The following is a 27,802-nucleotide window of genomic DNA, read 5'->3' as shown; positions in this document are numbered from 1 at the left end:
GCCCCTCCCCTCCCAATGGCTGAGAGACGCAATCCAGGGGATCCAAGATGGCCGCCGTTCCCGCCAAAGGCGGCGAAGGGGCCGGCCCACACTGCCCCTGGCGCTCCGGAGTGCAGCAAGACAAGCAATTTCGCGACTCGAGGTGCCTTCCCCGCCGGGGAGGCACCTGGAACGGATGCCCCCCCTCGATAGTCTGTACCCCGGCTCGCCACAAGCCGCACAGCGGGACGGCCGCAGCATGGTCTGAGGCGGCCGGGGAAGGAGGGGGGGCGAGCCGCGGGGGGGGGGGGGGATGCCTCGAAAATGCCGTGGGGAGCGGGAATCGTCCTCACCTCCACTTCCCCGAGTGCCCCCAGAGGCAGCAGGGGAATCACCCCTTCCCTGCTGAGGCGGTCCCGGGGAATTAAAACATCGCGGGACCGCAGGGCTACTGGCGGCAGAGCGAGGAGAGGCTGGCACCATCAGCTTCCCGCTGTAATCGCAGCTGAAGAAGGAAAACTCCTGAAACCAAAAAACAACTGCCAACTTATCCCCAGGCAAAGATGCAGGGAAAACACGGGCCAGATAGAATAAAGACAGAACTGACCGCAAGACAGGCTCGACAACCTCACACTAAAGTAAAAACTTGATCTTTTTTTTTTTTTAAATAAACTAACTTGATCCAATCACAGAAGAACAAGAGAAAGAAAATTAAAGCAAGACTAAAGCTCATCCAGGGGAAGCGCCAGGTTCCCCTACTCTCCTCTGCTGGAGTCAGAGAAATACTGAGCTCCTGCAGAGGGTGCACTGGCTTATGTGTCAGCACCCTTCGAAGTTTAGTCTGACTCCCTCTGCTGGACGGGGGACATAACCCACTGTCTGGACTGATCCTGGTACGTACAGGGAACAGGCAGTACTTTTTTTTTTTTTACACACAGACACAGTTACTGGTAAATCAGGTCCGGGTCCAGCTGGGGGGAGGGAACCAGGCACCCCAATGTCACCCCCCAGCCCTGATAGCAAGCGATCATATTTTCTAAGATTGACTATTGTAATGCCCTTTTAATTGGTCTCCCAGCGATTTCCCTTAGACCTCTACAAATGCTACAGAATGCCACAGCTAGGATTCTGACAAAATCAAAAAAAAGGGACCACATCACTCCAATTCTAAAGAAACTCCACTGGCTCCCAATTAAATATAGAATTCTCTATAAAACTTGTTCTATCATTCACAAATCTATATATAAATCCTCTCCTCTTGACCTCAATATTCCTTTACAACTATATTCTTCCTCCTGCCCGTTGAGAGCTGCCCAAATAGGCTCTCTAAAAACACCTCCAATTAAATCATTTTCAAATAAAAGAGCCTTCTCTACAGCCGGCCCGAATCATTGGAACTCTCTCCCTTCAGAACTTAGACTTGAACAATGTCCAATTACTTTCAAAAAAAGACTCAAGACTTGGATCTTCTCCCTAGCCTACGCCTAATTCGATCTTAATCCTTCCTACCCACTGAATGCAAATTAACATGTTTTTCATTGCCAAACAACCACAGATAATATCTCATATTGCTCTATTCTCATATAATCGCCTGTTACATGTTTTACTACCAACCTTTACTGTTTCTGTATTTAAAGGTTCTATGTCATTATGAGTTTAAATGTATAATATCCAAGTTCTGTATTTCCTGTTCTCTGTAAGACTCAAGTCAGTCATTTCAATAGTTGTATGTAAACCGAAGTGCTTAGTGATTTTGTCTCTAGAACCTCGGCATATAAAAAATGTTAAATAAAATAAATAAATAAATAGACGCTGACAGTGGAGCTCCCCCACGTAACAGCAGCCTCAACCAGAGGGGATGGTCCCCTCAGGACCTCACTACCCTCTGGGAGGCAGGCTCGGTGACCAGCAGGCAAGCCTCTGCGGCCCGAACCCCAATCCGTCGGCTTCCTACTCTCAAACTGCTTTCTCTTCCTCTTTTTTTTTTTTTTACACACTAACTACCAGCTAAATCTAGGCCTCAGCTCAGACTGTAGGTTTGGCACCCTCTCTACCTGCTAGGAGACAGAAGAATGGTGGCAACAGCCTAGATATAGGCGGAGTTTTTGTTTGTAAACTTCTGTCTCCATCTGCTACAGGGGGGGCCAAACCCAGGAGTCTGGACTGATCCGGGTACGTACAGGGGACATAAAACGCATAAGAGATTAAACAGGTGCATGAATAGTAGCAGGGGTAGGGAATGAAAGGTGCTAGGAGATAAACATTTTGAGCTAGGTGCTGGGAGTGGAATGCACACAGAGTGAAATGCATACAAAGGACTAGATACAAAAATTTAGGTTGAGAGGAGGGGGAAAGGTGCAGAGGGATAGGGGGAGGATACAACACAATTGAAGATTAAACATTATACTTTGTTTATACAAAGTGTAAACGTTTATACAATAAAATATGAAAATTATCCGGATGCTGAAAAATGATTTTTCAGCATCCGGATCATTCTTAGATATCACTGAGCACTAGATCCCCCTCTGCCCTGGGGGACAAGCATGCAGGATCATAAACCTCCTCCCCCGAGCTTCACTGACCTGCAGGGGAAGAGAACAAAATGGCTGCCCCTCTCTGCTGTCTAAGTCCCTCTCCCCCTCACCACCAAGCATGCCTCTGCAAGTCAGGACCTCTGTTTCTTGGCTGCTGACTTTTTTAACTCAGTAGAGAAAGGAGAAGCTCCCGAGCCATCCTCCCCATCACCCGTGACACCATGCACAAACCATAGGCCTGCAACTTCCCCTTGCGTTCAATGCAGGCCAAGCTCTGCTTCCCATGCTCAGCAGAAGCGGCCATATGAGCAGGGCACGGCCCACAGGAGAACAAATCAAATCTCAGCAGTTCTCTCCCTGCTCTCTGTATCCCAAACTTCAGCCACAAACAGCCCACACCGTAGGCAGGACCCGCTGAAACTCCTGGCATCATCATGGCTATCCGCCACTCACACAGCCCCTGTATCTTTTTTTTTTCAAAATTTCTTAAAGGGATCAATACCCCTAAAAAAACCAAATCCCTAATAATGAAAGCAAATTCTTCCCTTTGCTGAAGTCTTCTGAAGAGGAAAGAAGGAATCAGCCAGAGAGAGAGAGAGGAAGAGGGGGATTAGGATTAAGGGACCCAGCATCGTTGGCTATCAAACCCCCTTCTGGGACAGGTCCAAGTCCCACCAAGGAACACCAAACCAGTGCTCGATCCTACACAACCAGGGGGATGATCCCCAAAATAGTAACTAGTACCCCTGGGAATCAATTTCATCTGCAAATTCCGACTGCAGGTTAGACACCTCTCCCATCTGCTGGAGTCGAGAGAATACTGAGAGACTGCAGGTGGCACAGTACAGACAGTACAGTAAAGCTTTTCTTCTCTGTCTCCATCTGCTGGAGGGGAGAAAAGCCCATTTGTCTAGCCTGGGGTGGGAGATGATAAGGAATCGGAAATTTGATTTCTCACCTTTCATTCAGTGTATCATATTCATGACTTGCTTACCTGCCCGGGAAGGGTAAGCCTCTGAGCTCCTGTTAAGACTCCTTCGCTTACAAAATCATCAAAGGCGGCAGTCTCTCCCAGGATGTTTCTATCGTAGCCGATGCCTTCAAAGGTGATGAGGGTGGAATCACCTCCAATAATATGAATAGGAATGTCTACCTAGTATGCAGAAAACACAAGTCGATTACTGCCATCCAGAAGAAATGAATGCCTTGTGTTTTCATTTCATTCTAAAGTATGAAGAGAACTGTGAGAAGAGCTCACGTCCTCGATTATTGTCCCAGTAGTGACTCCTGTTAGAAAGAATGAGAGACACTGATTCTGCTCACAAGCAGAAGTAGTCTCAGTGCTGTGGGTGTGTGCAAGCGGTGAGAGATACGAAGGTACAGAGAGGAAAAACTGGTCGTTAAAGCTCTGTGTGAAGGTCACTGAGGTGTGTTTTGTGGTGCTAGTGGTCCCATGGGGTGACTTGGGATCTTCCATAACCCTCTCTACCAAAGAATTACAAGTGTATTTCAAATGTTTTAACTCTCTGTCTCATCAGCCTGGAGTCTTGCCCTATAATGCCACTGCTGCTTTTACTTCTTACCTGTCTGTGCAGGGGGGATATAAATACAATCTCTGAGAGGAGCAGAACACTAATGAGATATTCTTTGCTTGAGGGGTTGAAAGGCCTTCCAAGAGAACTCCCTCTTTTCTTTTTGTCCCAGAAGATGATGTCTGGCACATAATGAAAAACTAAAGCCAAAAGAACAGCCAAGGGAGTAAAATACACCATCTCTGCAAATATTCTCTCAGCTTTCCGAAAGCTGTAATCAATTGCCCAACTACCAGAAGATATCTGTCTCCACAGGGATGTTAATGTGGACAGTACTGTACAAAGCAAAACCTGCTCACAAGTCCCTTCCCTTACAACAAAAGGAAAATTAGTTTCTTACCTGATAATTTTCGTTCCTGTAGTACCAAGGATCAGTCCAGGACACCTGGGTTGTGACTCCGCACCAGTAGATGGAGACAGACTAAAACTTGTGGGCGGAGCCATATATGCCCCTGTGCCAGTCACAGCCCCTCAGTCTTACGGAATGTCAAAGTAGAACACAACCAGAGAAGTAAACAAAACTAGATACCGCTAACTAACGGGGAAAGAAATACCCCTTCTGGAAACGGACTCTCCAACCGAGAGAGCGAACAAGCGGAACAGAGCAAAGCAAAACACAGAGCGGACTCTCCATTACTTCAGCGCAGCACTGCGGGCGGGATCCTGGACTGATCCTTGGTACTACAGGAACGAAAATTATCAGGTAAGAAACTAATTTTCCTTTCCCTGTACGTACCAGGATCAGTCCAGGACACCTGGGATGTACCAGAGCAACCTACTGAGGGTGGGAAGCAGAGAGTCCCGCTCGGAGTACCCTCTCTCCAAAACCCCCGGAATCGGTAGCCCGGACATCTAGCCGGTAATGCCGGATAAAAGTATGCAACGACTTCCAGGTGGCCGCCCTACAAATCTCTTGAGGCGACACCTGAGAAGCTTCCGCCCAAGACGCTGCTTGAGATCGAGTCGAGTGAGCCCGCAGCCCCACGGGAAGAGGTTTTCCCCGCACCAAGTACGCCGCACCAATGGCCTCCTTGAGCCAACGAGCGATCGTTGTGCGGGACGCTGCAGCTCCTTTCTTTGGTCCAGAGAACAGGACAAACAGATGATCTGTGACCCGAAACGGATTAGTGACCTCCAGATATCGGAGGAGGGATCTCCGCACGTCAAGCCTCCGTAACTCCCTCTCTTCGGTAGCAGAGGAGTCTCCGCACGCAAAAGCGGGCAACTCCACCGATTGATTCACGTGAAAAGACGAGACCACTTTCGGAAGAAAGGAAGGAACCGTCCGTAAGGAAACCCCCGAATCGGAGATACGCAAGAAAGGTTCCCTACAGGACAGGGCCTGTAACTCGGAAACACGCCGTGCCGAGGCAATCGCCACCAAGAATGCCGTTTTTAAAGTGAGATCCTTAAGAGTCGCGCGTTTCAAGGGCTCAAACGGCGCCGTGCATAGAGCGGAGAGAACCCAGTTGAGGTTCCAAGCCGGACAAGGAAGACGTAACGGGGGGCGAAGGTGCTTAGCACCCCGAAGGAAACGAGCAATATCCGGGTGAAGCGCCAGGGAGTTACCTCGCAAACACCCCAGCGCCGCCACTTGGACCCGTAGGGAACTGCACGCCAGACCTTTGGCCAGACCCGCCTGAAGGAACGCTAGAACCTCAGCGACAGAAGCCGAAGTGGGGTCCACCCCTCGCTGCACGCACCAGTCCTCAAAGACGACCCAGACACGGACGTAAGCCAAAGACGTCGACTGCTTCCTGGAACGCAGTAGCGTGGCCACCACCGCATCTGAATAACCTTTTCTCTTCAGTCGATTCCTCTCAAAAGCCATGCCGCGAGACAGAAGTGATCCGCATCCTCCAAACAGACGGGGCCCTGATGGAGTAGGGCCGCCATTCCCTGGAACCGAAGGGGTGCCGCTACTGCCAGTTGTACGAGGTCTGCGAACCACGGCCGGCGAGGCCACTCCGGTGCCACCAAGATCACGTTGGCCGGATGCAACTCTATGCGCCGTAGAATCTTGCCGATCATCGGCCACGGGGGAAACACGTAGAGCAGCACATCCGTCGGCCAGGGAAGCACCAACGCATCGACGCCTTCTGCCCCCCGCTCTCGTCGTCGACTGTAAAATCGCGGGGCCTTCGCGTTGTGCCACGTGGCCATCAGATCCATGTGGGGCACCCCCCACATTTCGCAAATGAGAAGAAACGCTTCGTCCCCCAGCTCCCACTCTCCGGGATCCAGACGATGACGGCTGAGATAGTCCGCCTGCACGTTGTCGACTCCCGCAATGTGAGATGCTGCGAGGTTGCTGAGATGTAGCTCCGACCAGGCCATCAAGCGCTGAGCTTCTTCTGCCACCTGGGGGCTCCGGGTCCCCCCCTGCCGGTTGATGTATGCCACGGTGGTCGCATTGTCCGACAACACTCGGACTGCCTTTCCCCGCAGCAAAGGTAGAAAAGCCTGCAGGGCCAGACGGACCGCTCTGGTCTCTAGGCGATTGATAGACCACTGGGCTTGCGACACTGACCATAGGCCTTGAACTGAGCTCCCTAGACAGACCGCTCCCCAACCGGAGAGGCTGGCATCCGTGGTCACCACTGTCCAACTGGGCACCAGGAGAGAGATTCCGGCGGAAAGATGACTGGGGTCCAGCCACCAACGCAGGCTGTACCTCGCGTGTCCCGCTAGAGGAAGCGGTAAGTGGAAATCCTCCGAGACCGGCTTCCAGCGGGAAAGCAAGGATGACTGTAAGGGTCGCAGATGAGCGAACGCCCATGGCACCAGCGCCAGCGTGGAAGCCATAGACCCTAGGACCGTAAGGTAGTCGCAGACCCGCGGTTGGCGGAGAGACAACAAGCGGTGTACCTGAGTTTGCAATTTGACCATCCGTTCGAGGGACAGAAACACCTTGCCCTGCTTCGTGTCGAAAAGAGCTCCCAGATATTCCAAGGTCTGCGTGGGTGTCAGATGACTCTTGCTGAAGTTGACCACCCATCCCAGGGACTGCAACAGATGGAGGACCCTGGCCACCGCCATCCGACACTGACCCTCGGACTTCGCCCGAATCAACCAATCGTCCAGGTATGGATGGACCAGGAGACCTTCTCGGCGCAGTTGCGCCGCCACCACGACCATCACCTTCGTGAAAGTACGAGGGGCCGTTGCGAGCCCAAAGGGGAGCGCCCGAAACTGGTAATGCCGACCCAGAATGCAGAATCTGAGGAAGCGTTGGAACGACGGCTGGATGCCTATGTGAAGATACGCCTCCGTGAGGTCCAGGGAGGCCAGGAATTCGCCTGGCCGGACCGCGGCGATGACTGACCGGATCGTCTCCATTTTGAAGCGAGGAACGCGAAGGCATCGGTTCACCCCCTTGAGATCCAGAATTGGTCGGGACGTGCCGTCCTTCTTTGGAACGATGAAGTAAATGGAGTAACGGCCCGTTCCTCGTTGGCTGACCGGAACGGGGGAGATAGCTCCCAAGTCCTCTAGGCGGCGGATGGTGTCTAGCACCGCCGCCTTCTTCTCGGGAGCCTTGCAGGGTGAGACCAGGAACTTGTCCACTGGAATGCGAGCAAAATCTAATGCGTAGCCGTGTCTTATCACGGTGAGGACCCACTGGTCCGACGTTATTCCGGCCCATCTCTCGAAAAACGACAGCAACCGCGCCCCGACGTTGGGAACGGCGTGCTGAGGCTGCGGCGGGAGAAGGGCCGACCCCCTTTCATTGTGAAGATTTGGGCGCCGTGATGGCCAGGGCACCCCCTGGTCTACCAAAGCGCCTCCCACGAAAGGACTGCTGCTGCTGCTGCTGCCACTGTGGGGTACGGGAGGAGGAAGACCGGAACGAGTGCCCCGACGACCTTTGAGGCCGCGCCCTCCTGGGCCCACGAAAGCGGGACCTGGCTGAAAAGGAAGGCCGCGACCTGGATCTATCTTCGGGCAACCTGAAAGCCCTATTTTCCCCCAGGGAAGCCATCAAGTCATCTAATTCCTTGCCGAACAGCAATTTACCCTTGAATGGCAGCGCCCGAGGTGAGCCTTAGAAGAGCCATCCGCCGCCCAGTTGCGTAGCCACAGGAGGCGGCGCGCCGAGACAGACGCCACCAGGGATCTAGACGAAGTGCGCAGCAGATCGTGGAGTGCATCTGCGCCATATGCTATTACCGCTTCCAACTTATCCGCTTGCGCTGCCTCGTCTGCCGAAAGATCCGCATTGGCTTGAAGGACCTGAGCCCAGCGTAAGCCAGCTCTCAAAGCGAAATTCGTACACATGGCGGCCCGAATTCCTAGCGCTGAAACCTCAAAAATCTTCTTGAGCTGTACTTCCAGCTTCCTGTCCTGAAGGTCCCGAAGGGCTGTCGCACCCGTAACCGGGATAGTAGATCTCTTCGTAACCGCCGAAACCGCCGAATCCACCTTGGGAAACTTGAGAAGGTCCAGCGCATCCTCCGGGAGCGGGTAAAGTTTGTCCATGGCCTTGCTGACCTTCAACCCTAACTCCGGAGTGTCCCATTCCCTGAACATGATGTCTGTTGAAGAAAAATGGAACGGAAAAGCAACTGCTGGTCCCGTGAGGCCTAACAGGACCGGATCCATGTTCGCTTCCTGACGAACCACCGCCGGAGGAGGGTTTATTCCCAGTTCTTGGATAATGGCTGGAATTAAAGGTGGCAATTCATCCCTACGGAAGAGCCTGACCACTTTGGGATCGTCTCCTTCAACTGCCTGTGAGCCTTTTGCTACGCCGGACGTAGCGGAGCCGTCCGCTCCCACATCGTTGGGTTCCTTCTGGGTCTCCTCAGGGGAATCAGCGTCCTCCTCGGGGGAAGAATCGGTGTCCGCCTCCTGTGGGACGCCACGTGGAGGCCGCTTCCCCCGCGAGGCGCCCTGGGGCCCCTCCGCGACCCCCGAAGGCTTCCTGGACCTCTTCTGCGGTGGAGCTCTGCGAGCCTCACTCCGGCCGCGCTTGCTTTTTTTATATTTCAGGACCTTGCGCAACAAAAGCGCAAGGTCCTCCAAAAGGGAGCTCGAGTCCGAGGAAAAATCAGCGGGACTCCCCGGGGACCCTGTGTCCCCCGAGGGACCCCCTCCGACCGCGATCCGCTGCGGGGAAAGCGCGGGAGGCAAGGCCGAAGGCCCTGCCGTTTCCCGCGCCATTTCGCGGCCCGTGGCCAAAATGGCCGCCACTCCCGCGCTAAGCGGGAAAAGCTCTTGGGGCTTTTCTGCAGCGCCCCCCCCGCGCGAAGGCGATCGCGCGGGCCGAAAACGAGCCCCCCGAGGCGCCCCAGACGTCCCCTCTCCGCCCGGGATGCAGGCCGCGCACAGACTGTCGCGCGAAAGACGCGCGCGCGCCGAGCCACAGGCCCGGCAGACGGAGCCGCGAGGCATGCCGGCGAAGAGGCGCGAAAACGGGGCAGCAGGAGCGACGAAAAATAAAGAAAAAAATTCGAACGGCCTCCCCCAGTCGGCGGCGCCCCCCCTGCGAGCGGCGACGCGAAGCAAGAGAGAGCCGGCACAAAATAAAAAACAAACCTTTTTTTTTTTTTTAACAAAAAAGCCTGTCGCTGTCCACGGTCCTGGAGCCCTAATCCAGCAGGGGTGAGTGAACCGGGCTCCCCGGTGTCACCCCTGACGCTGCTACTAGGCCAGCTGGGTCCTCGACCCTAGCAGCGGCCTCAACCAGGGGGGGGTGGTCCCCTCAGAACCTCACAACCCCCCTGGGAGGCAGGGCGAAGGGACCTAAGTGACAATTTAGAAAAAATTTCCCAAATAGAAAACACCGTAGCCTAAACTGGCCTAACGAAATCAAAAGAACCGACCCTGACGGAGTACCAGAACCAGGGCAGGCAGGGCTGTGACCGGACCTGCACCATCTACTGGAGACAGAGTAAGACTGAGGGGCTGTGACTGGCACAGGGGCATATATGGCTCCGCCCACAAGTTTTAGTCTGTCTCCATCTACTGGTGCGGAGTCACAACCCAGGTGTCCTGGACTGATCCTGGTACGTACAGGGAACTGAGTTTGAGTAGGGGCCCGCGGTAAAAGGAGCGGCGGCTGTTAATGGGTTTGACAGCCGACGCTCAATTTTGCCGGCGTCGGTTCTCAAACCCGCTGACAGCCACAGGTTCGGAAAACGGATGCCGGCATAATTGAGCGTCCGTCTTCGAGCCGCGGGCCAAGTTTTAATTTTTTTTTTTTTTAATTTTTACTTTTGGAGCTTCTGACTTAATATCGCCATGATATTAAGTCGGAGGGTGCACAGAAAAGCAGTTTTTACTGCTTTTCTGTGCATGTCCCCGGCACCGGCAGAAATTAGCGCCTACCTTTGGGTAGGCGCTAATTTCTGAAAGTAAAATGTGCGGCTTGGCCGCACATTTTACTTACTGAATCGCGCGGGAATAACTAACAGGGCCATCAACGTGCATTTGCATGTTGCGGGCGCTATTAGTTTCTGGGGGGTTGGACGCGCGTTTTCGATGCGCTATTACCCCTTACGTCGAAACGCGTGTCGAAATGCGGGTTAACAGTGCGCTCCACTGTACCGTATAGGCCTGTTTGGAGGAGAGGGCGTGCAACGAAGAAAGCGCCTTCTCTGGTGCCATCAAGCTGGGTAAGCTTTGGAGATAGGACATCTAATAGCAGGGTTGGGTGGGAGAGTGGAGGAAACCCAGGGGGTGTATAAGTTGTAAATAGTGGAGTGTATGATTACTGCAAGCTCTAGTGTAGTGATCGGAGGACAGCAGGGATGTGTTCATGGATGAGAGTCTTGCTGCCGAGTTTTGTATAATCTGCAGTGGACAGGCTGCGTATAATGGGAAACCTGCTAAGAGAGAGTTACAATAGTCCATACCAGAGAATAGTAGAGACTGAAGGACCAACTGGAAGGGGCTTGAGGTGACGGAGTAGACGGAGTTTGTAAAAGGAAGAGATGATAATGCTTCATATATGGTCATGCATAGCCAGAGAGGAGTCAATTCTGACTCCCAAATTATATACAGTTTGGGAGAGAGTGATGGAATGAGAAACTGTTGGGGGTGTTTTAAATAGGAGAACGTGATAACACAATGATTTCTATGTTGAGAGCTAATTTATTGCTGTGGAGCCATTTTTGGATGGTTATAAGACAGTGGGTAAGGAAAGATTCAGTAAGGGCCCGTGTTTGCTTGTTTGTCTGTACATGCCAAGATGTTAAGGGCACCTACAGATGCTACATTATTATTATTATTATTATTATATTTCATTTTTCTATACCGGTGTTCCTGTATGACCTACAAATCACATCGGTTTACATTTAAACTGAGAACAACAAGATCACCTGGAGGCGGTACATGGAACAAGGGATACAAACTGGGAAGTGGGAAACTACAATTTAGAGAAATACAATTACTTACATAAATACAATCACCTGCATGAGGAAATGTGAATAATAACATTAGGTAAAAATGGGAAATACATCTAAGGTAAGTAACAGACTATGTGTTGCCTGGGAGAATACAGTGAGGGTCCAGCCTGCCACGCAGAGAATAGGAGAAGGAAGGGGAGTGGGCAGGCTAAGTTCCTGGAAAAGCTTGGCTGAAAAGCCAGGTTTGAAGTTGCTTTCTGAAAGTAGTGTGGCAGGGTTCTTGTCGGATGTCTGGGGGGGAGCACATTCCACTGAGTGGGGCCTGCTGAAGAAAAGGCGCGTTACCTTAAGGAAGGTTTTGCTGGGGGGGTGTGGAGTGTGTCTTTGTATGCACCTCTGATGGGTCTGGAAGATAGAGCGGGGAGATGTTGAAGAGACACATTGGGAAAAGATATAAACAGAGAACAGCTGTAACTGTCACTGTCCCCAGGGCAGCAGGAAACATCCCGAGTTGAGGCTGCTGAGTAGCTCATGCCATTATCTCTGTGTGATGGGATGTTAACCTCTGTGCTGGGTTGCCGCTCCTTACCAAGTAGGTCTTGGCCTCCAGTGGGGAGAAGATCCATTCAATATGAGCGCTCGTGCAAGGCAGAATCTCTCCTCGCGGGTTCAGGCACTGAAACACAGGATGCTGGAAGTTGTGCTCCTGGATGGCCCTCAGGGGAGCCAGCTGAATTTCATACATCACAGTCAACGATCCCCCGTTGTACAGCTCATAAATCTGCAGCCAAGATGGGGAGTGCTCACTGTTAAATTCATATTTGCAATGGTTAGCATCAGTCAATCAGATACCAGGAGACAGCTCGCAAGCAAATCTCAGCAGAGAGCTCCAGCTCTACTCATTCTCAGCCACACCCAAGGTAAATTAGTGAGGCCTTTTTCTTTCTGCTTCCTTAATGCCTCAGTGACACTGAAATACAGGGCAGTATCACTACAGCAGGCCCTCCCGAAACCTCTCTCAGTTTTCTAATGAACTTTAACATTTCATTAACAGTAGCACTTGGGACTGACAAGGCTCCATCACAACCAAACTTTATTGCTTAAGTACACATCAATTCCTTTCCCTTAGCTCACAGATCACACTTATTCTATATTTTTTTCAGTTTATGGGGAAGATGAACTGTCTGGCAATTTATGTCACAAAATTTTCGAAAAGTGTTAAGAATCTACCTCTGAGGTGGAGTGGGAACCAGGGTCCTTCCATATATTATTTTTATTATTACTGTTTACTAAATTGTACACTGAAACATGGAGCTTATTTCAGCTATCACAGTACCTCACACAAAGTTTGAAAAAGGACACTGTTTCCAACATCCCACCTCCTATGGTCAGTGACTATGGGGTCATTTACGGTAATATTAATACAGACGCTGTTTCCAAAATCCCACCTCCTATGGCCAGTGACTATGGGGTCATTTATGGTAACATTAATACAGACGCTGTTACCAAAATCCCACCTCCTATGGTCAGTGACTATGGGGTCATTTACGGTAATATTAATACAGACGCTGTTTCCAACATCCCACCTCCTATGGTCAGTGACTATGGGGTCATTTACGGTAATATTAATACAGACGCTGTTTCCAAAATCCCACCTCCTATGGTCAGTGACTATGGGGTCATTTATGGTAATATTAATACAGACGCTGTTTCCAAAATCCCACCTCCTACGGTCAGTGACTACGGGGTCATTTACGGTAATATTAATACAGACGCTGTTTCCAACATCCCACCTCCTATGGTCAGTGACTATGGGGTCATTTATGGTAATATTAATACAGACGCTGTTTCCAAAATCCCACCTCCTATGGTCAGTGACTACGGGGTCATTTACGGAAATATTATTACAGACGCTGTTACCAAAATCCCACCTCCTATGGTCAGTGACTATGGGGTCATTTATGGTAATATTAATACAGACGCTGTTTCCAAAATCCCACCTCCTATGGTCAGTGACTATGGGGTCATTTATGGTAATATTAATACATACACTGTTTCCAAAATCCCACCTCCTATAGTCAGTGACTACGGGGTCATTTACGGTAATATTAATACAGACGCTGTTTCCAACATCCCCCAAATCCGCAACCCCACCTGAAGTCTTCAGCTGCTAACTTCCTGCTTCAGCCCTATCTAAGGGCTCAGTTCCTGTTCCTCGGGGCCTTAGGATCCAGAATCCATTCACGGTAATATTAATACAGACGCTGTTTCCAAAATCCTACCTCCTATGGTCAGTGACTATGGGGTCATTTATGGTAATATTAATACAGACGCTGTTTCCAAAATCCCACCGCCTATGGTCAGTGACTATGGGGTCATTTACGGTAATATTAATACAGACGCTGTTACCAAAATCCCACCTCCTATGGTCAGTGACTACAGGGGTCATTTACAGTAATATTAATACAGACGCTGCTCCAAAATCCCACCTCCTTTGATCAATGACTACGGGGTCATTTACGGTAATATTAATACAGACGCTGTTTCCAAAATCTCACTTCCTATGGTCAGTGACTATGGGGTCATTTACAGTAATATTAATTCAGATGCTGTTTCCAAAATCTCACTTCCTATGGTCAGTGACTATGGGGTCATTTACGGTAATATTAATTCAGACGCTGTTTCCAAAATCCCACCTCCTAGGGTCAGTGACTACGGGGTCATTTATGGTAATATTAATACAGACGCTGTTTCCAAAATCCCATCTCTTATGGTGAGTGACTACTGGGGTCATTTACGGTAATATTAATACAGACGCTGTTACCAAAATCCCACCTCCTATGGTCAGTGACTATGGGGTCATTTTTGGTAATATTAATACTGACGCTGTTTCCAAAATCCCACCTCCTATGGTCAGTGACTACGGGGTCATTTATGGTAACATTAATACAGACGCTGTTTCCAAAATCACATCTCTTATGGTGAGTGACTACTGGGGTCATTTACGGTAATATTAATACAGAAGCTGTTTCCAAAATCCCACCTCCTATGGTCAGTGACTACAGGGGTCATTTACAGTAATATTAATACAGACGCTGCTCCAAAATCCCACCTCCTATGATCAGTGACTACTTGGGTCATTTACGGTAATGTTAATACAGACGCTGTTCCCAAAATCCCACCTCCTATGGCCAGTGACTATGGGGTCATTTATGGTAATATTAATACAGACGCTGTTTCCAAAATCCCACCTCCTATGGTCAGTGACTATGGGGTCATTTACAGTAATATTAATACAGACGCTGTTTCCAAAATCCCACCTCCTATGGTCAGTGACTACAGGGGTCATTTATGGTAATATTATTACAGACGTTGTTTCCAAAATGCCAGCTCATATCGTCAATGATTACATGTGTTATGTTCGTGGACCCTTGGGCCGGCTGAGACTGCAGGTGTCATGCTGTGGATATCCACAGTGGGTGCCGCTGCCGGGAGGCAGCACTGAGGAGAGACTTCGAAGAAGGCTTCACCATTGGAAGCCTGAGGTCCCCCCAGGAGGATTCCGTAGGGACCCGGGCCTCTTGTTCTTAGGTGGATCCTGTGCGACCAAGGATCAGAAGAGCAGCCTGCCGAGGTAATCCAACGATGAGAAGACGCCCAGGAGGTCAGAAAAGACTTCACCTTGGAAGCCCGCGGTCCCCCCGGGAGGAGCCCATGAGGACCCGAGCCGCTGGGGCTTAAGAGAACCCTCCGGGCGGTGATGAACAAGTACCTGCGGCAGTAGGAAGAGATGAAACCAAAGTCCAGGAACAAGCCAAGGTCAGGAATCAAAGTCAGATATCGGATGCCAAAAACAGGGACGGAAGCAGGAGCCGGAGTCGAAGAACGAAGCAAGGTCAGGAGCCAGGAATCAGACGTCGGATGCCAAAACCAGGGACGGAAGCAGAAGCCGGAGTCGAAGAATGAAGCAAGGTCAGGAGCCAGGAATCAGACGTCAGGAACAAGCAGGAACCGGGAAGCAGGAAGCACAACTAGCTACTCCGAAGACTCAACCTTGTTGCAAGGCACTGGCTAGCTGTGGCTGCCGGGTTTAAATAACCCGGCAGCGTCTGACATCAGCAGGGGGGCGTCCTCTGTTTTCCCGCGCTGGCCCCTTTAAATAGAAAGCCCCTGCGCTGCGCGCGCCTAGGGTGTGGGGCCAGCGGCAGATCGGCGGTGGCATCTCCCTCGCAGGGGGACGCCGCAGTAGACCGCGTCTCAGGCCTGGGCGGCTGCGTCTCGGGTTCGGCGGGCCGGAGGTGAGTGGAGATCCCGGGGCACGACCCGGGATCGCAACAGTACCCCCCCTCCTACACCCCTGGAGGCCGGGGTTTACCTGGGTGATTCACATGAAACTGGCGGAGAAGGCCTTTGTCCAAGATGTTGGCGGCTTGTTCCCAGGAATTCTCTTCGGGTCCGTAGCCTTCCCAGGAAAGGCAATAAAGCTCTGGAATTTGTTGCCAGAGAAGGTAGTTAGTGCAGTTAGTGTAGCTGGGTTCAAAAAACGTTTGGATAAGTTCTTGGAGGAGAAGTCCATTAATGGCTATTAATCAATTATACTTAGGGAATAGCCACTGCTATTAATTGCATCAGTAGCATGGGTTCTTCTTAGTGTTTGGGTAATTGCCAGGTTCTTGTGGCCTGGTTTTTGGCCTCTGTTGGAAACAGGATGCTGGGCTTGATGGACCCTTGGTCTGTCCCAGCATGGCAATTTCTTATGTTCTTATGTTCTTAATACTCCCACCGATGACGGTGGAATCGGACATCCAGGATGTCTTTCACAGTATCACCCTGTTCGGCGGTAGAGGTGATCAATTCCGGAGGCTTGGTCTGAAATGGGGAGAGGACCACCGGCTTGAGCAGGGACATGTGGAACACATTATGGATCCTTAGAGTGGACAGCAATCGTAGCTGGTAGGACACTGCCCCAATACTTTCTGCCACAGTGAAGGGGCCAACATAGTGGGGCGCCAACCGCATGGAGGGGATGCGCAGCTGAATATTCTTGGTACTTAACCATACCTTACTTCCTGGTTGGAAGACCGGTGCCAGTCGTCGGGACCTGTCAGCATACTCTTTAGATCTGGCAGTTGTCAGACGAAGCTTCTCCTGGGTGGAGCGCCAGAGGTGGCACAGTTGTCGGGCCGTAAGTTGTACTGCAGGAGACGGCACCATCAGAGGTGACTGGGTTGGTGAGAGTTTGAGGGAATGACAGGTTAATGGAGGTCTGGGAGTCTTCCCGTAGACCAATTGAAAAGGGGACCGGTTGGTTGCAGAGTGTTTATGGCGGTTATATGAAAACTCTGTTCAGAGTAACAAGGTGACCCAATCATCTTGGAGATCCCCGATGAAGGCCCGGAGGAAGGCTTTTAGAGTTCGGCTGGTATGTTTGGCTTGGCCGTTGCCCTGGGGATGAAAGGCAGTAGTCAGATCCAATTGCACTCCGAACTTCTTGCAAAGGGCCTTCCAATATTTTGCCGTAAACTGAGGACCACGCTCTGAAGCGATGTGCAAAGGAAGTCCATGCAGTTGGAAGATATGCTGGGTAAAGAGATTGGCCAACTCGGGTGCTGTAGGTAGTTTAGCGAGAGGCACGAAGTGAGACATCTTTGAGAATCAGTCGACCGTGACCCAGATCACAGTCTTCCCGTCAGAGGGTGGCAATTCCACGATAAAGTCCGTGGACAGGTGGATCCAGGGCTCAGTAGGTACGGGTAGCGGCTGAAGGAGACCCCAGGGACGACCCTGCAAGGGTTTCTGCTGGGCGCAGGTAAGACATGACTGGACATAGAGTCGGACATCTCTCTTGATCTGAGGCCACCAGTAGAACTCAGTCAGAAGTTCTAGTGTCTGGGCAGTACCTGGGTGCCCTGCGTTCAGGGAATTGTGGGCCCATGCTAACACCTTTCTTAGTGAATGAGCGGGCACCGCTGTCTTGCCCGCGGGGGCCACCTCGGATGCGGCTAAAAGAACCTTGGCTGGGTCCAGAATGTATTGAGGCGGATCGATGGTATCATCAGTCTCCGTCGTGCGGGAAAGGGCATCCGCTTGGACGTTCTTAGCTGCTGGTCTGTAGCGGAGGGAAAAATTGAATCGGCTGAAAAAGAGGGACCAGCGTGCCTGCCGTGGATTAAGGCGCTGGCGCGGCACAGGTACTCTAGATTTTTATGGTCGGTATAGACGACCACTGGGTGCTGGCTCCCTCCAACCACTGGCGCCATTCCTGGAATGCTAGCTTGATGGCCAGTAGTTCTTTGTCTCCTATGCCGTAGTTTCTCTCTGCAGGGGAGAACTTGTGGGAGAAATAGGAGCATGGCAGGGATTTACCACTCTTGGACAACTGGCTTAAGACAGCTCTGACTGCCATTTCGGAGGCGTCAACTTCTACGATGAATTGGCGTTGAGGGTCTGGGTGCCAGAGGCAGGTGTCTTGGAGGAAGGCGTTCTTCAGATCCTGAAAGGCTCGTACGGTCATGGCCGACCAATTCTTAGCGTCAGCCCCCTTCCTCGTAAGAGCTGTCAGTGAGGCCACCATGCTGGAATAGTGGGGGATAAATTGCCGGTAGAAGTTGGCAAAGCCGAGGAACCGTTGCAGTGCCTTGATTTCCACAGATTGAGGCCAATTCTTGATGGCAGCGACCTTCTCTGGGTCCATATGGAACCCTGTGGAGGATACAATGTACCCCAGAAAGGGTAATGATTCCTGTTCAAATTGTCATTTCTCCAATTTGGCATAAAGCCGATTCTCTCGCAGTTTCTGAAGTACTTGACGGACATCTTGGCAATGCGCTTCCAAGTCCTTGGAGTATATTAAGACGTCAAGGTAAACAATCACTGAGGTGTGCAGCATTTCCCTGAGTACCTCGTTCATAAGGTTCTGAAACACAGCTGGGGCATTGCAGAGGCCGAAGGGCATGACGAGATATTCGTATTGGCCGTCTCTTGTGTTGAATGCGGTCTTCCACTCGTCACTGAACCAAATTCTCACCAGATTATATGCCCCCCGAAGATCCAATTTCGTGAAGACCTTGGCTCCTTGTAGCCGATCCAATACTTCTGGGATCAAGGGTAGCAGGTAGCGGTCACACCGCGTAATTCTGTTCAGACCGCGGTAATCAATACAAGGTCGGAGGGACCCGTCCTTCTTACCGGCCAGGGAGTTGGACGGTCTGATGAACCCTCAGTCCAAGTTTTCTTTGATATAGGCAGACATGGCCTGGGTCTCCGAGAGTGATAGTGGGTAGACCCTTCCTCGAGGTGGCGTGGTGCCGGGGATCAGGTTGATCACACAGTCGAAGGGCCGGTGCTCGGGGAGTAGCTCAGCCTTCTCTTTCGAAAATACGTCTCGGAAGGCGTGGTACTGGGGTGGTAGTGCTAGTGGTGTTGTCAAGAGTGGTATCAGCGGTCGAGGCCGGACAGATAGACATTCATTAAAGCAGGTCGGCCCCCGGGATGTAATCTGGAGGGAGTCCCAATTAATCACGGGAGAGTGCTTCCAAAGCCATGGCAAGCCTAACACGACTGGATGTATGGATTTCTCCAGGATGAGGAATGAGATCTCCCCGAGGTGTAGGAGACCGGTGTGGAGCGTTAGTGGCTGAGTACAAGTGGAAATGGTTCCTGGAAGTGGGGTCCCCTGAATCGAAGAGACACATAAGGGGGGTTTCTGAGGTTGGACCCCAAGCTGGAGTTGCTCTACCAGGTCCCGGAGGATAAAGTTCCCCCCGGCTCCGGAGTCCACCAGGGATGGGGTGTCGAAGTTCCCGTCTGGGAGAATCAAGGTTACTGGAACAGTGCACGGGGAGGCAGAGGCGGTGTTACCTAGAGTTAACTCCCCGACTGACTCTAGGTCTGAGCGTTTCCCGGACGCTTGTGACAGCGGGCAAGGAATTGCCCCTTGCCACCACAATAAAAGCACAGGCCCTGGGACTGGCGCCTTCTCTTCTCCTCTTGGGAAATCGGACCCCGGCCCAACTGCATGGGTTCAGCATCGTGCAGCCCCGGGGAGGGCGGAGGAGAATGCCTGGTTCGGGGAAGCGTGGTTCCGGAGCCCCCGAGTTCTCGAGTGGGTCTCCATTCCCGGAACCGGCGTTGGGTGCGGCGGTCTACGTGGCCGGCCAGGTCAATAAGATCATTCAAGTCGTCCAGGAGATCTCTGGACGCCAACTTCTCCTGAAGTCGTGGAGAGAGCCCCTCCAGGAATATGCCATGCAGGCTATCGCTTCTCCAATTCAGCTCGGCAGCCAGGGTCTGAAACTTTACGGCATACTCCGCCAAGTGATGGTTACCCTGCCATAGCTGGAGCAATTCAGACATGGCCATGGGTCTGCGGGAGGGCTCATAACAACATAAGAACATAAGAAAATGCCATACTGGGTCAGACCAAGGGTCCATCAAGCTCAGCATCCTGTTTCCAACAGTGGCCAATCCAGGCCATAAAAACCTGGCAAGTACCCAAAAACAAAGATCCATCGGAAAGAAGTGACGAACTGAACTAGGTTGGCTGAGTAAGGATCCTGGTGCTCCCATAGGGAAGAGGCCCAAGCCAATGGCCTCCCATCCAAGAGGGATATAATGTAGCTCGTTTTGATCTGGTCAGTGGGAAACTGTGCCGGTAATAGGTTGAAGCGGATATAACATTGGTTGAAGAATCCACGACACATCTTCACGTCCTCAGAGTACCAAGAAGGTGCTGGCATCTGTATGGGCGCAGACAGCCCTGCATTAGGGATGGCTACAGGTACAGGGGAACCGGAAGCAGCAGCTCCTTCCACCCGGTCCGCTAACCTCTACACAGTTGCCACCAGAGAGTCGAGGCAAGTTTGCTGCTGTTGCAACCTTTGAGCAATTCCCGGGATGGCTTTCAAGGTCAAGAAGTCCGCCGGGTCCATGGCCTTGCAAACTGTTATGTTCGTGGACCCTTGGGCCAGCTGAGACTGCAGGTGTCATGCTGTGGATACCTATTTATTTATTTAAAACTTTTCTATACCGTCGTTTAGTAGTGCACCATCACAATGGTTTACAGTTAGGCACAAATATGTGGATTCTCAATTATCCATAGGGTGCCATTATTATACGGTTACATAGTTCAATAATATACTCTAAATGGGGAATGGGTGTGGTACCATTTACGATTAACTGTCTTTCTAATTTAGTACTAATTTAGTACTTAATTGTGAGAAAATAATAAAAAATAAGCAATTCTGCTTTTTCTTGGTGACTTCCTGCTTTGTGTATGTGTTGTTATTCCTCTACCTCACTGTGAGTGGGTGTTGCAGCTGGGAGACGGTGGTGAGGAGAGACTTCGAAGACGGCTTCACCACTGGAAGACCGAGGTCCCCCCAAGAGGAGCCCGTAGGGACCCAGGCCTCTTGGTCTTAGGTGGATCCTATGCGACCAAGGATCAGAAGAGCAGCCTGCTGAGGTAATCCAATGATGAGAAAACGCCCAGGAGGTCAGAAAAGACTTCACCCTTGGAAGCCCACAGTCCCCCCGGGAAGAGCACGTGAGGACCCGAGCCGCTGGGGCTTAGGAGAACCCTCCGGGTGGTGATGAACAAGTACCTGTGGCAGTGGAAGAGACGAAACCGAAGTCCAGGAACAAGCCAAGGTCGGGAGCCAGAAGTCAGATATCGAATGCCAAAACCAAGGACGGAAGCAGGAGCCGGAGTCGAAGAACGAAGCAAGGTCAAGAGCCATGAATCAGAAGTCAGGTGCCAAAACCAGGGACGGAAGCAGAAGCCGGAGTCGAAGAACGAAGCAAGGTCAGGAGCCAGGAATCAGACGTCAGGAACAAGCAGGAACCGGGAAGCAGTAAGCACAACTAGCTACTCCGAAGACTCAACCTTGTTGCAAGGCACTGGCTAGCTGTGGCTGCTGGGTTTAAATAACCCGGCAGCGTCTGACGTCAGCAGGGGGGTGTCCTCTGTTTTCCCGCGCTGGCCCCTTTAAATAGAGAGCCCCGGCATGCGCATTTTAGGGGCGGAGCCAGCAGTGGATTGCTGGCGGCATCTCCCTCGCAGGGGGTCGCCGCAGTAGGCCATGTCTCAGGCCTGAGCAGCCACGTCTCAGGTTTGGCGGGCCGGAGGTGAGTGGAGATCCCGGGGCACGACCCGGGATAGCAACAGCACGGGTCACGTACAATAATATTTTATTTTCTGTCTGCAGTAATACACAGATTTTTAAAGACATACATATTTTCCTGTATGCCAGTTATTTTCCTTCTTTCTGACATTCCATACATTACACAGCATAAAAGTGGCATTCTCCAACAACAATATGGTGGCAACACAAGCCTCAAATGAAAACTAGGGATTATTTCCAAACTTGAGATCACTATTGCTATAGTTTAGAAGTATTCACTAGTCCAATGATACCATAGATGCCTTCTCTGCCAGTAGTTTTTCTTTCCTTCTAAATTCTACTAGTGGTGAAAAATTAGCTGCCAGCCATCATGCTTCCATCTTCCTGTTGTTCCGCTGATGCTGAACGCACACAAATTTGTAAGGCTCAGGTCTATTGTACTATCTCTGTACTGGCTTCCAATTCTCCACAGGGCCAAATTCAGATTCTTTGTTCTTGTCTTCAAGGCCCTGAATGACTACGCCTTGCCCTACCTCAGTTGTTGGTTCATTCCAATGTGCCTTCCTGCTCCTCCTGCTGATGGTCACAAGCCTGTCTATGAATGCCTATACCTAAAGAAGTGCACCTCCTAACCACCAGAGAAAGATCCTCTGGAACTCTTTAGCACCCAACATTAGAGCAGCTCCAAATCTGCAAGCTTTCAGAAAACTACTAAAGACAGCTTTGGGCCACAAACCTAAGTGAAGCCAGACTCCCAGATCCTTAAAAACCTGCTGGACAGATGGAAATGCTAAGCAGTAGGGATGTGCAGCAGGGACGGATTCGTCCCATTCAGTATTCGTATTCGTCAGGACCCAAATCCGTTGCATCAGTTCTCGGGGGACCCCGATCCGTTCATTAGTTACATATTTATTTATTTATTTCAAATTTTTATATACCGGCATTCGAGACAGCAGTCACATCATGCTGGTTCACATAAAACAGGGGTGCATAGTAAACATAACTATAACAATGGTGCTGAAAAGGCAGTTACATATAACAGGGTGATAAGAACTTGGCTGAGAAGGAAGAGAAAGGACAGGATTAATTCACACAGGTAAACGATAGAAGATATGGTTAATCAAGATATGGTTAATCAAGGTGTAGTTGGAGATTAGTTGACCATGTTGGTGTCTGGAAAAGCTTGTATGAATATCCATATGTATTCGTTTCCCAAAAAAAACATATGTATTCGTTTCCCAAAAAAAACCCCATCCCAACCCTTTAAATTTAATTTACTACAACCCCCCACCCTCCTGACCCCCCCCCAAGACTTGCCAAAAGTCCCTGGTGGTCCAGCGGGGTTCCTGGAGTGATCTCCTGCACTCGGGCCGTCGGCTGCCAGTATTCAAAATGGCGCCGAAAGCCTTTGCCCTTGCTATGTCACAGGGGCTACCGGTGCCACTGGTCGGCCCCTGTGACAAAGTAAGGGCAAAGGCTATCGGCGCCATTTTGAATACTGGCAGCTGACGGCCCGATTGCAGGAGATCGCTCCAGGACCCCTGCTGGACCACCAGGGACTTTTGGCAAGTCTTGGAGGGTTCAGGAGGGTGGGGGTTTATTCATTAGTGATACGTTGTATTCGTGGAGGTTCGCCATACGTTTCATGACCCCACGAATACAACGAATATGGCATATACGTTGTGGATTGCCAATACGTTACAAACGAATGCACACCCCTACCAAGCAGTTGCTTCCCCTTTTTCTGTACCTCGCAAGTGCCTTCTTTCTTCTGTTCTACTGTGCAGAGCTTAGCACCTCCCTAATGTTCCTTAAGTAGCTCTCTGATGCAGTCCCCCATCCAATTTCACTTTGGTGTACTTTGATACACTGATGATTTCTCTGTCTATTATATATCTGAGAAGTTAGAACGGTTAACACTGCTTGCTGTGTTAGTGTGCCTTTTTATTTTATTTACTGAGATGTCACGAAAGTAAACATTGATCTGTGATAACATGTTTTAAGCTAACTTTGTTAGAAAAGCATGAATAAATGAATGATGATGATGATGATTAATAGGGATGGCTCACCTGCTTAGGTGGACTGGTAGTACCGATGACCACAGGCGTGAACAGGTGTTTATTGGAGGTGAAATGAACATAGCAGCGATCCTTTGCCACCGTTCCTCCAATGAAATTCAACTGTAGGAGATAAGGGGAGAAGAATCGTTAAACAGAGGATGTAAGAAGAGAGAGGGATGAAGCAGAAGAGATACAGAGTGAGAATGAGAAGGTAGGGGAAGCACTGAATGACAATGGACAGCGCTCCCATTTCTAGAACTGAATGATAGAGCTTTAAAATAAGGTCCATATTCAGCCACTGACTAACTCAGCTAATCTATTCAGTGGCATGGTCCCACCACTGAATATATATCGGAAAAGTTTATCTGGCTACCTTTATCATATTTTCAATGGGGCGACCAGAGTTAATAGGATAACTTACCCAGCTAACTCGGCTCCTCCCTGTTATGTCCATTCCCCTCCCATCACTTAGTCGGCCAAATATTTAAAGCACACCGCTTAGCCAGATACATCAAAACTTATCCAGCTAAGTGGTGCAGATACTGGCCTCTCACTGAAGATTCTTAGAACTGAATGATAAAGCTTTATATGTTTCTATGGCTCTCCCTGAGGTTTCCTGAACATAAGAACATCAGATTGAGGGTCCATCAAGCCTAGTATCCTATTTCCAGTAGTGGCCAACCCAGCTCATAATTTCTTGGCAGGATCCCAAATAGTAGATAGATCTCATGCTGCTTATGCCCAGGGATATGCGTGACATTCCCCAAGTCTACCCAAGACATTATCTCTTATCTTTAATTTCCTTTCCTTTACTTCTGCTATACCAGTCCAGAACCTATGGTATATCTCCTCATCCAGCACACATGTGATATCTAGAATAAGTCAGCCAGTTTACTACTGCCAAAGCTAAAAACTAACAATTAATAACATATCAGAAATAAATAATAAAAGAATAGACAAACCAAACTTGTTAGCAACAATATATCTTGCAGTGCCACAGCCTAACAAGCTGAGGTTAATATAACAACAAAAAATTTTATATAGAATTCTTTCTTGAAGGAAGCCAAGTCCATATGCAACACCCAGTAAATAGGAAAATAGCTAAATCTGAAAAGGTGTCCCTTTTATATATAAAGGGCGGGGTTCTGGACTGGTGTAGCAGAAGTAAAAGAAAGGAAATTAACAGGTAAGACATAATTTCTCCTTCCTCTACATTCTGCTCCACCAGCCCCGAACCTATGGGAAATACCAAAGCCCATCTAAGGGTGGCTGGATGGCAATCCCACCTTTAAGAGTGAAGATCTTGTCTAGCGAGAAGATCCAACCTATAATGCCTTGCAAATGTCCCCAAAGAAGTCCATGTGATTGCTTTACAAATCTCCACTGGACTTACTGAGCATCTTTCAGTCCATGATGCAGCTTGAGCCCATGTTGAATGGGCCTTAATCATTTTTAGGTACCATTCTACCGTGCAATAAATAAGCTGAAGAAATGGCATTTTTTAACCATCTAGCAATCAAAGTCTTTGAAGCCAATTCTCCCTTTCGTGGTCCACAATAAAAAACAAACTCTCAGACTTATGAAAATCCTTAGTTTTCTCAAGGTAAAACTATAAGCATCTCTTAACATCCAGAAATTTTAATGAGCCATCTTGTCAAAAGCAGGTAGAACAAGATGTTGCTTAATATCAAAAGAAGATACTACTTAGGAAGAAGAGAAGGAACTGACCTCAAAATAACCACATTTTTCGTAAACCTCAAGAAAGGGGATTGACATGTCAAGGTCTATAATTCAGAAATTCGCCTTGCAGAAGTAATTGCTACCAATTTGTTTTAAATTACTGTTTTAAAAGTCAACTCCTTTATTGTAACTTGACTTAAAGGCTCAAAAGGAGGTTTAGATAACACTTGTAAAACTAAATTTAAACTCCAATGAGGAAAAACAGATCTGATAGGAGGACGTATATGTTTCACCACACTTAGAAAACGGGAAATATTCCTATGTGAAGAAATCAAACTACCATTAATTTGCCCTCAAAAGCAAGAAATAGCAGCTATTTGAACATTAAAGAGTTTAATACTAAACCTTTATCCAAACCACATGCAAAAAGGTGAGAATATCCCTTATTTGTGCAATTCATGGAGATAAATTCCTAATCCTTCAAAATTCCTCAAAGATACCCCAAACTCTTATATAAGACAGAGAAGTAGAACCTTTTCTAGAGTGCAACATTGTACTAATCACCACGGGTGAGTAACCTCTCCTTGCTAACCTTGCCCTTTCAATAGCCAAGCTGTAAGCAAGGATGGAGTTGGATCCTCAATTTCTATAGGTCCCTGATGTAGAAGATCCTTGACTTGTGGCAGGAATAGAGACTGATCCACTAATAACCTCCTTAGTTCTGCATACCATGGCCTTTCTTGCCAGTCGGGAGCTAGCAACACTACTAACACTCTTTCTTTCTCCATTTTCCTTAACACTCGAGCTATTAGAGACCATGGGGTAAAAAGATCAGAAGCTTGTATCCCTTCCAACTTTGTTGAAAAGCATCTATCACTTTGCTGTTTACTTCACTGCGGTGACTAAAAAACCTCCTTACCTTCTTGCTTTGATTGGAAGCCATCAGATTTAACTGATGTGGCCCCCATTTCTGCACTATCTGCAAATAGGCCTCCTGACATAATTCCTATTCTCCAGGATCTACTACATTTTGACTTAGATAATCTGCTTGAACATTGACATGGCCTGCTATGTGTTGAGCTGATAACTGAAGCAGATGGTTCTTGGCCCAAGCAAACAAGAGGTCTTTCTCTTCCAAAACATCTTAACTGCGTGTACCTCCCTGTTGTTTGTATATACAATTGCTGTTGCATTATCGCATAAAATTCTCACTACTTTCCCTTGAAGATGACTCTGAAAATGCAACAGAGCCAATCTTATAGCTGTGGTCTCTAGGCAATTTGTTGATCATTGGGCCTTGCTCTGACACCAAAGACTCTGAGCACAATGATATTTGTAATATGCTCCCCAGCCTAACAGGCTGGCATCCATTGTCAGAAGTTCCCAATCTGGGCTCTCTAAAGGCATACCTTTTTGTAAATTTGGAGCATGTGTCCACCATTTTAGAGATGCTCAAGTCTCATTGAATAATGGTAGATGCACCTTGTAACCCTGAATCTGTGAATTCTATCTTGAAAGAGTGAAGTCTGCAGAGGTCTCATGTGAGCTCTTGCCCAAAGCACTAATTCCAGAGTGCTTGTAATGCCAAGCAGTTGGAGCTCACTGATCTGAAAAGCTTTTCATCTAGGCACAAAGCTTTGAAATTCTCTTCCATAGAAGGTATACCATACTAACTGTGGAATCGAATACCGCTCCTAGATGTTCTATAGACTGGGAGGTAGAGATGTGAATCGGAACCGGAATCTGATCGGTTCCAGTTCCGATACAAATCTTAAAATTTTTATCGCCCAGCCCGATTTGAGTTTTGATTATCGGCTGCGCCCGATCCGATAATCAAAAAACCCCCAAAAAAGGTTTTAAAATTACCTGGTGGTCCAGCGGGAGCGCGGGGAGCGATCTCCCGCTCTCAGGCCATCGGCTGTGTTAATAAAAATGGCGCCGATGGCCCTTTGCCCTTACCATGTGACAGGGCAAAGGTAGCGCCGGCGCCATTTTGAATACTGGCAATACGGCCTGAGTGCAGGAGATCACTCCCGGACCCCTGCTGGACCCCTGCTGGACTTTTGGCCAGCTTGGGGGGGGGCCTCCTGACCCCCACAAGACTTGCCAAAAGTCCAGCGGGGGTCCGGGAGCGACCTCCTGCACTCGGGCCGTATTGCCAGTATTCAAAATGGCGCCGGTGCTACCTTTGCCCTCACTATGTCATAGGGGCTGACGGTCGGCCCCTGTGACATAGTGAGGGCAAAGGCTAGCGCCATTTTCAGTACTGGCAGCCGCTAGCCTTTGCCCTCACTATGTCACAGGGGCCGGCCGACGGCCCCTGTGACATAGTGAGGGAAAGGTAGCGTGGGCGCCATTTTGAATACTGGCAATACGGCCCGAGTGCAGGAGGTCGCTCCCGGACCCCCGCTGGACTTTTGGCAAGTCTTGTGGGGGTCAGGAGGCCCCCCTAAGCTGGCCAAAAGTCCCTGGGGGTCCAGCGCCGGC

At 49.7% G+C, this 27,802-nt stretch overlaps 1 protein-coding gene across 3 annotated transcripts in view; it reads right to left on the bottom strand.

Annotated features, from left to right (window-relative positions):
* The window catches only part of CFAP65 (cilia and flagella associated protein 65), a 401,443-nt gene that overhangs the window by 104,258 nt on the left and 269,383 nt on the right, over positions 1-27,802 (bottom strand). For all 3 annotated transcript variants that reach the window (XM_029605027.1, XM_029605028.1, XM_029605029.1), the window contains exons 22-24: positions 23,645-23,755; positions 12,044-12,235; positions 3,508-3,666 (exon numbers count right to left, since the gene is read on the bottom strand). In XM_029605027.1, coding sequence (XP_029460887.1) covers positions 3,508-3,666; positions 12,044-12,235; positions 23,645-23,755 — 462 coding nt within the window. The remainder of the gene's footprint in view (positions 1-3,507; positions 3,667-12,043; positions 12,236-23,644; positions 23,756-27,802) is intronic.

The sequence above is a fragment of the Rhinatrema bivittatum genome, chromosome 6 (assembly GCF_901001135.1).
Source record: "Rhinatrema bivittatum chromosome 6, aRhiBiv1.1, whole genome shotgun sequence".
In the NCBI taxonomy this organism is placed as follows: domain Eukaryota; kingdom Metazoa; phylum Chordata; class Amphibia; order Gymnophiona; family Rhinatrematidae; genus Rhinatrema; species Rhinatrema bivittatum.
Note: the sequence above shows the minus strand (reverse complement) of the source record. Positions and strands in the feature narration are given on the sequence as shown.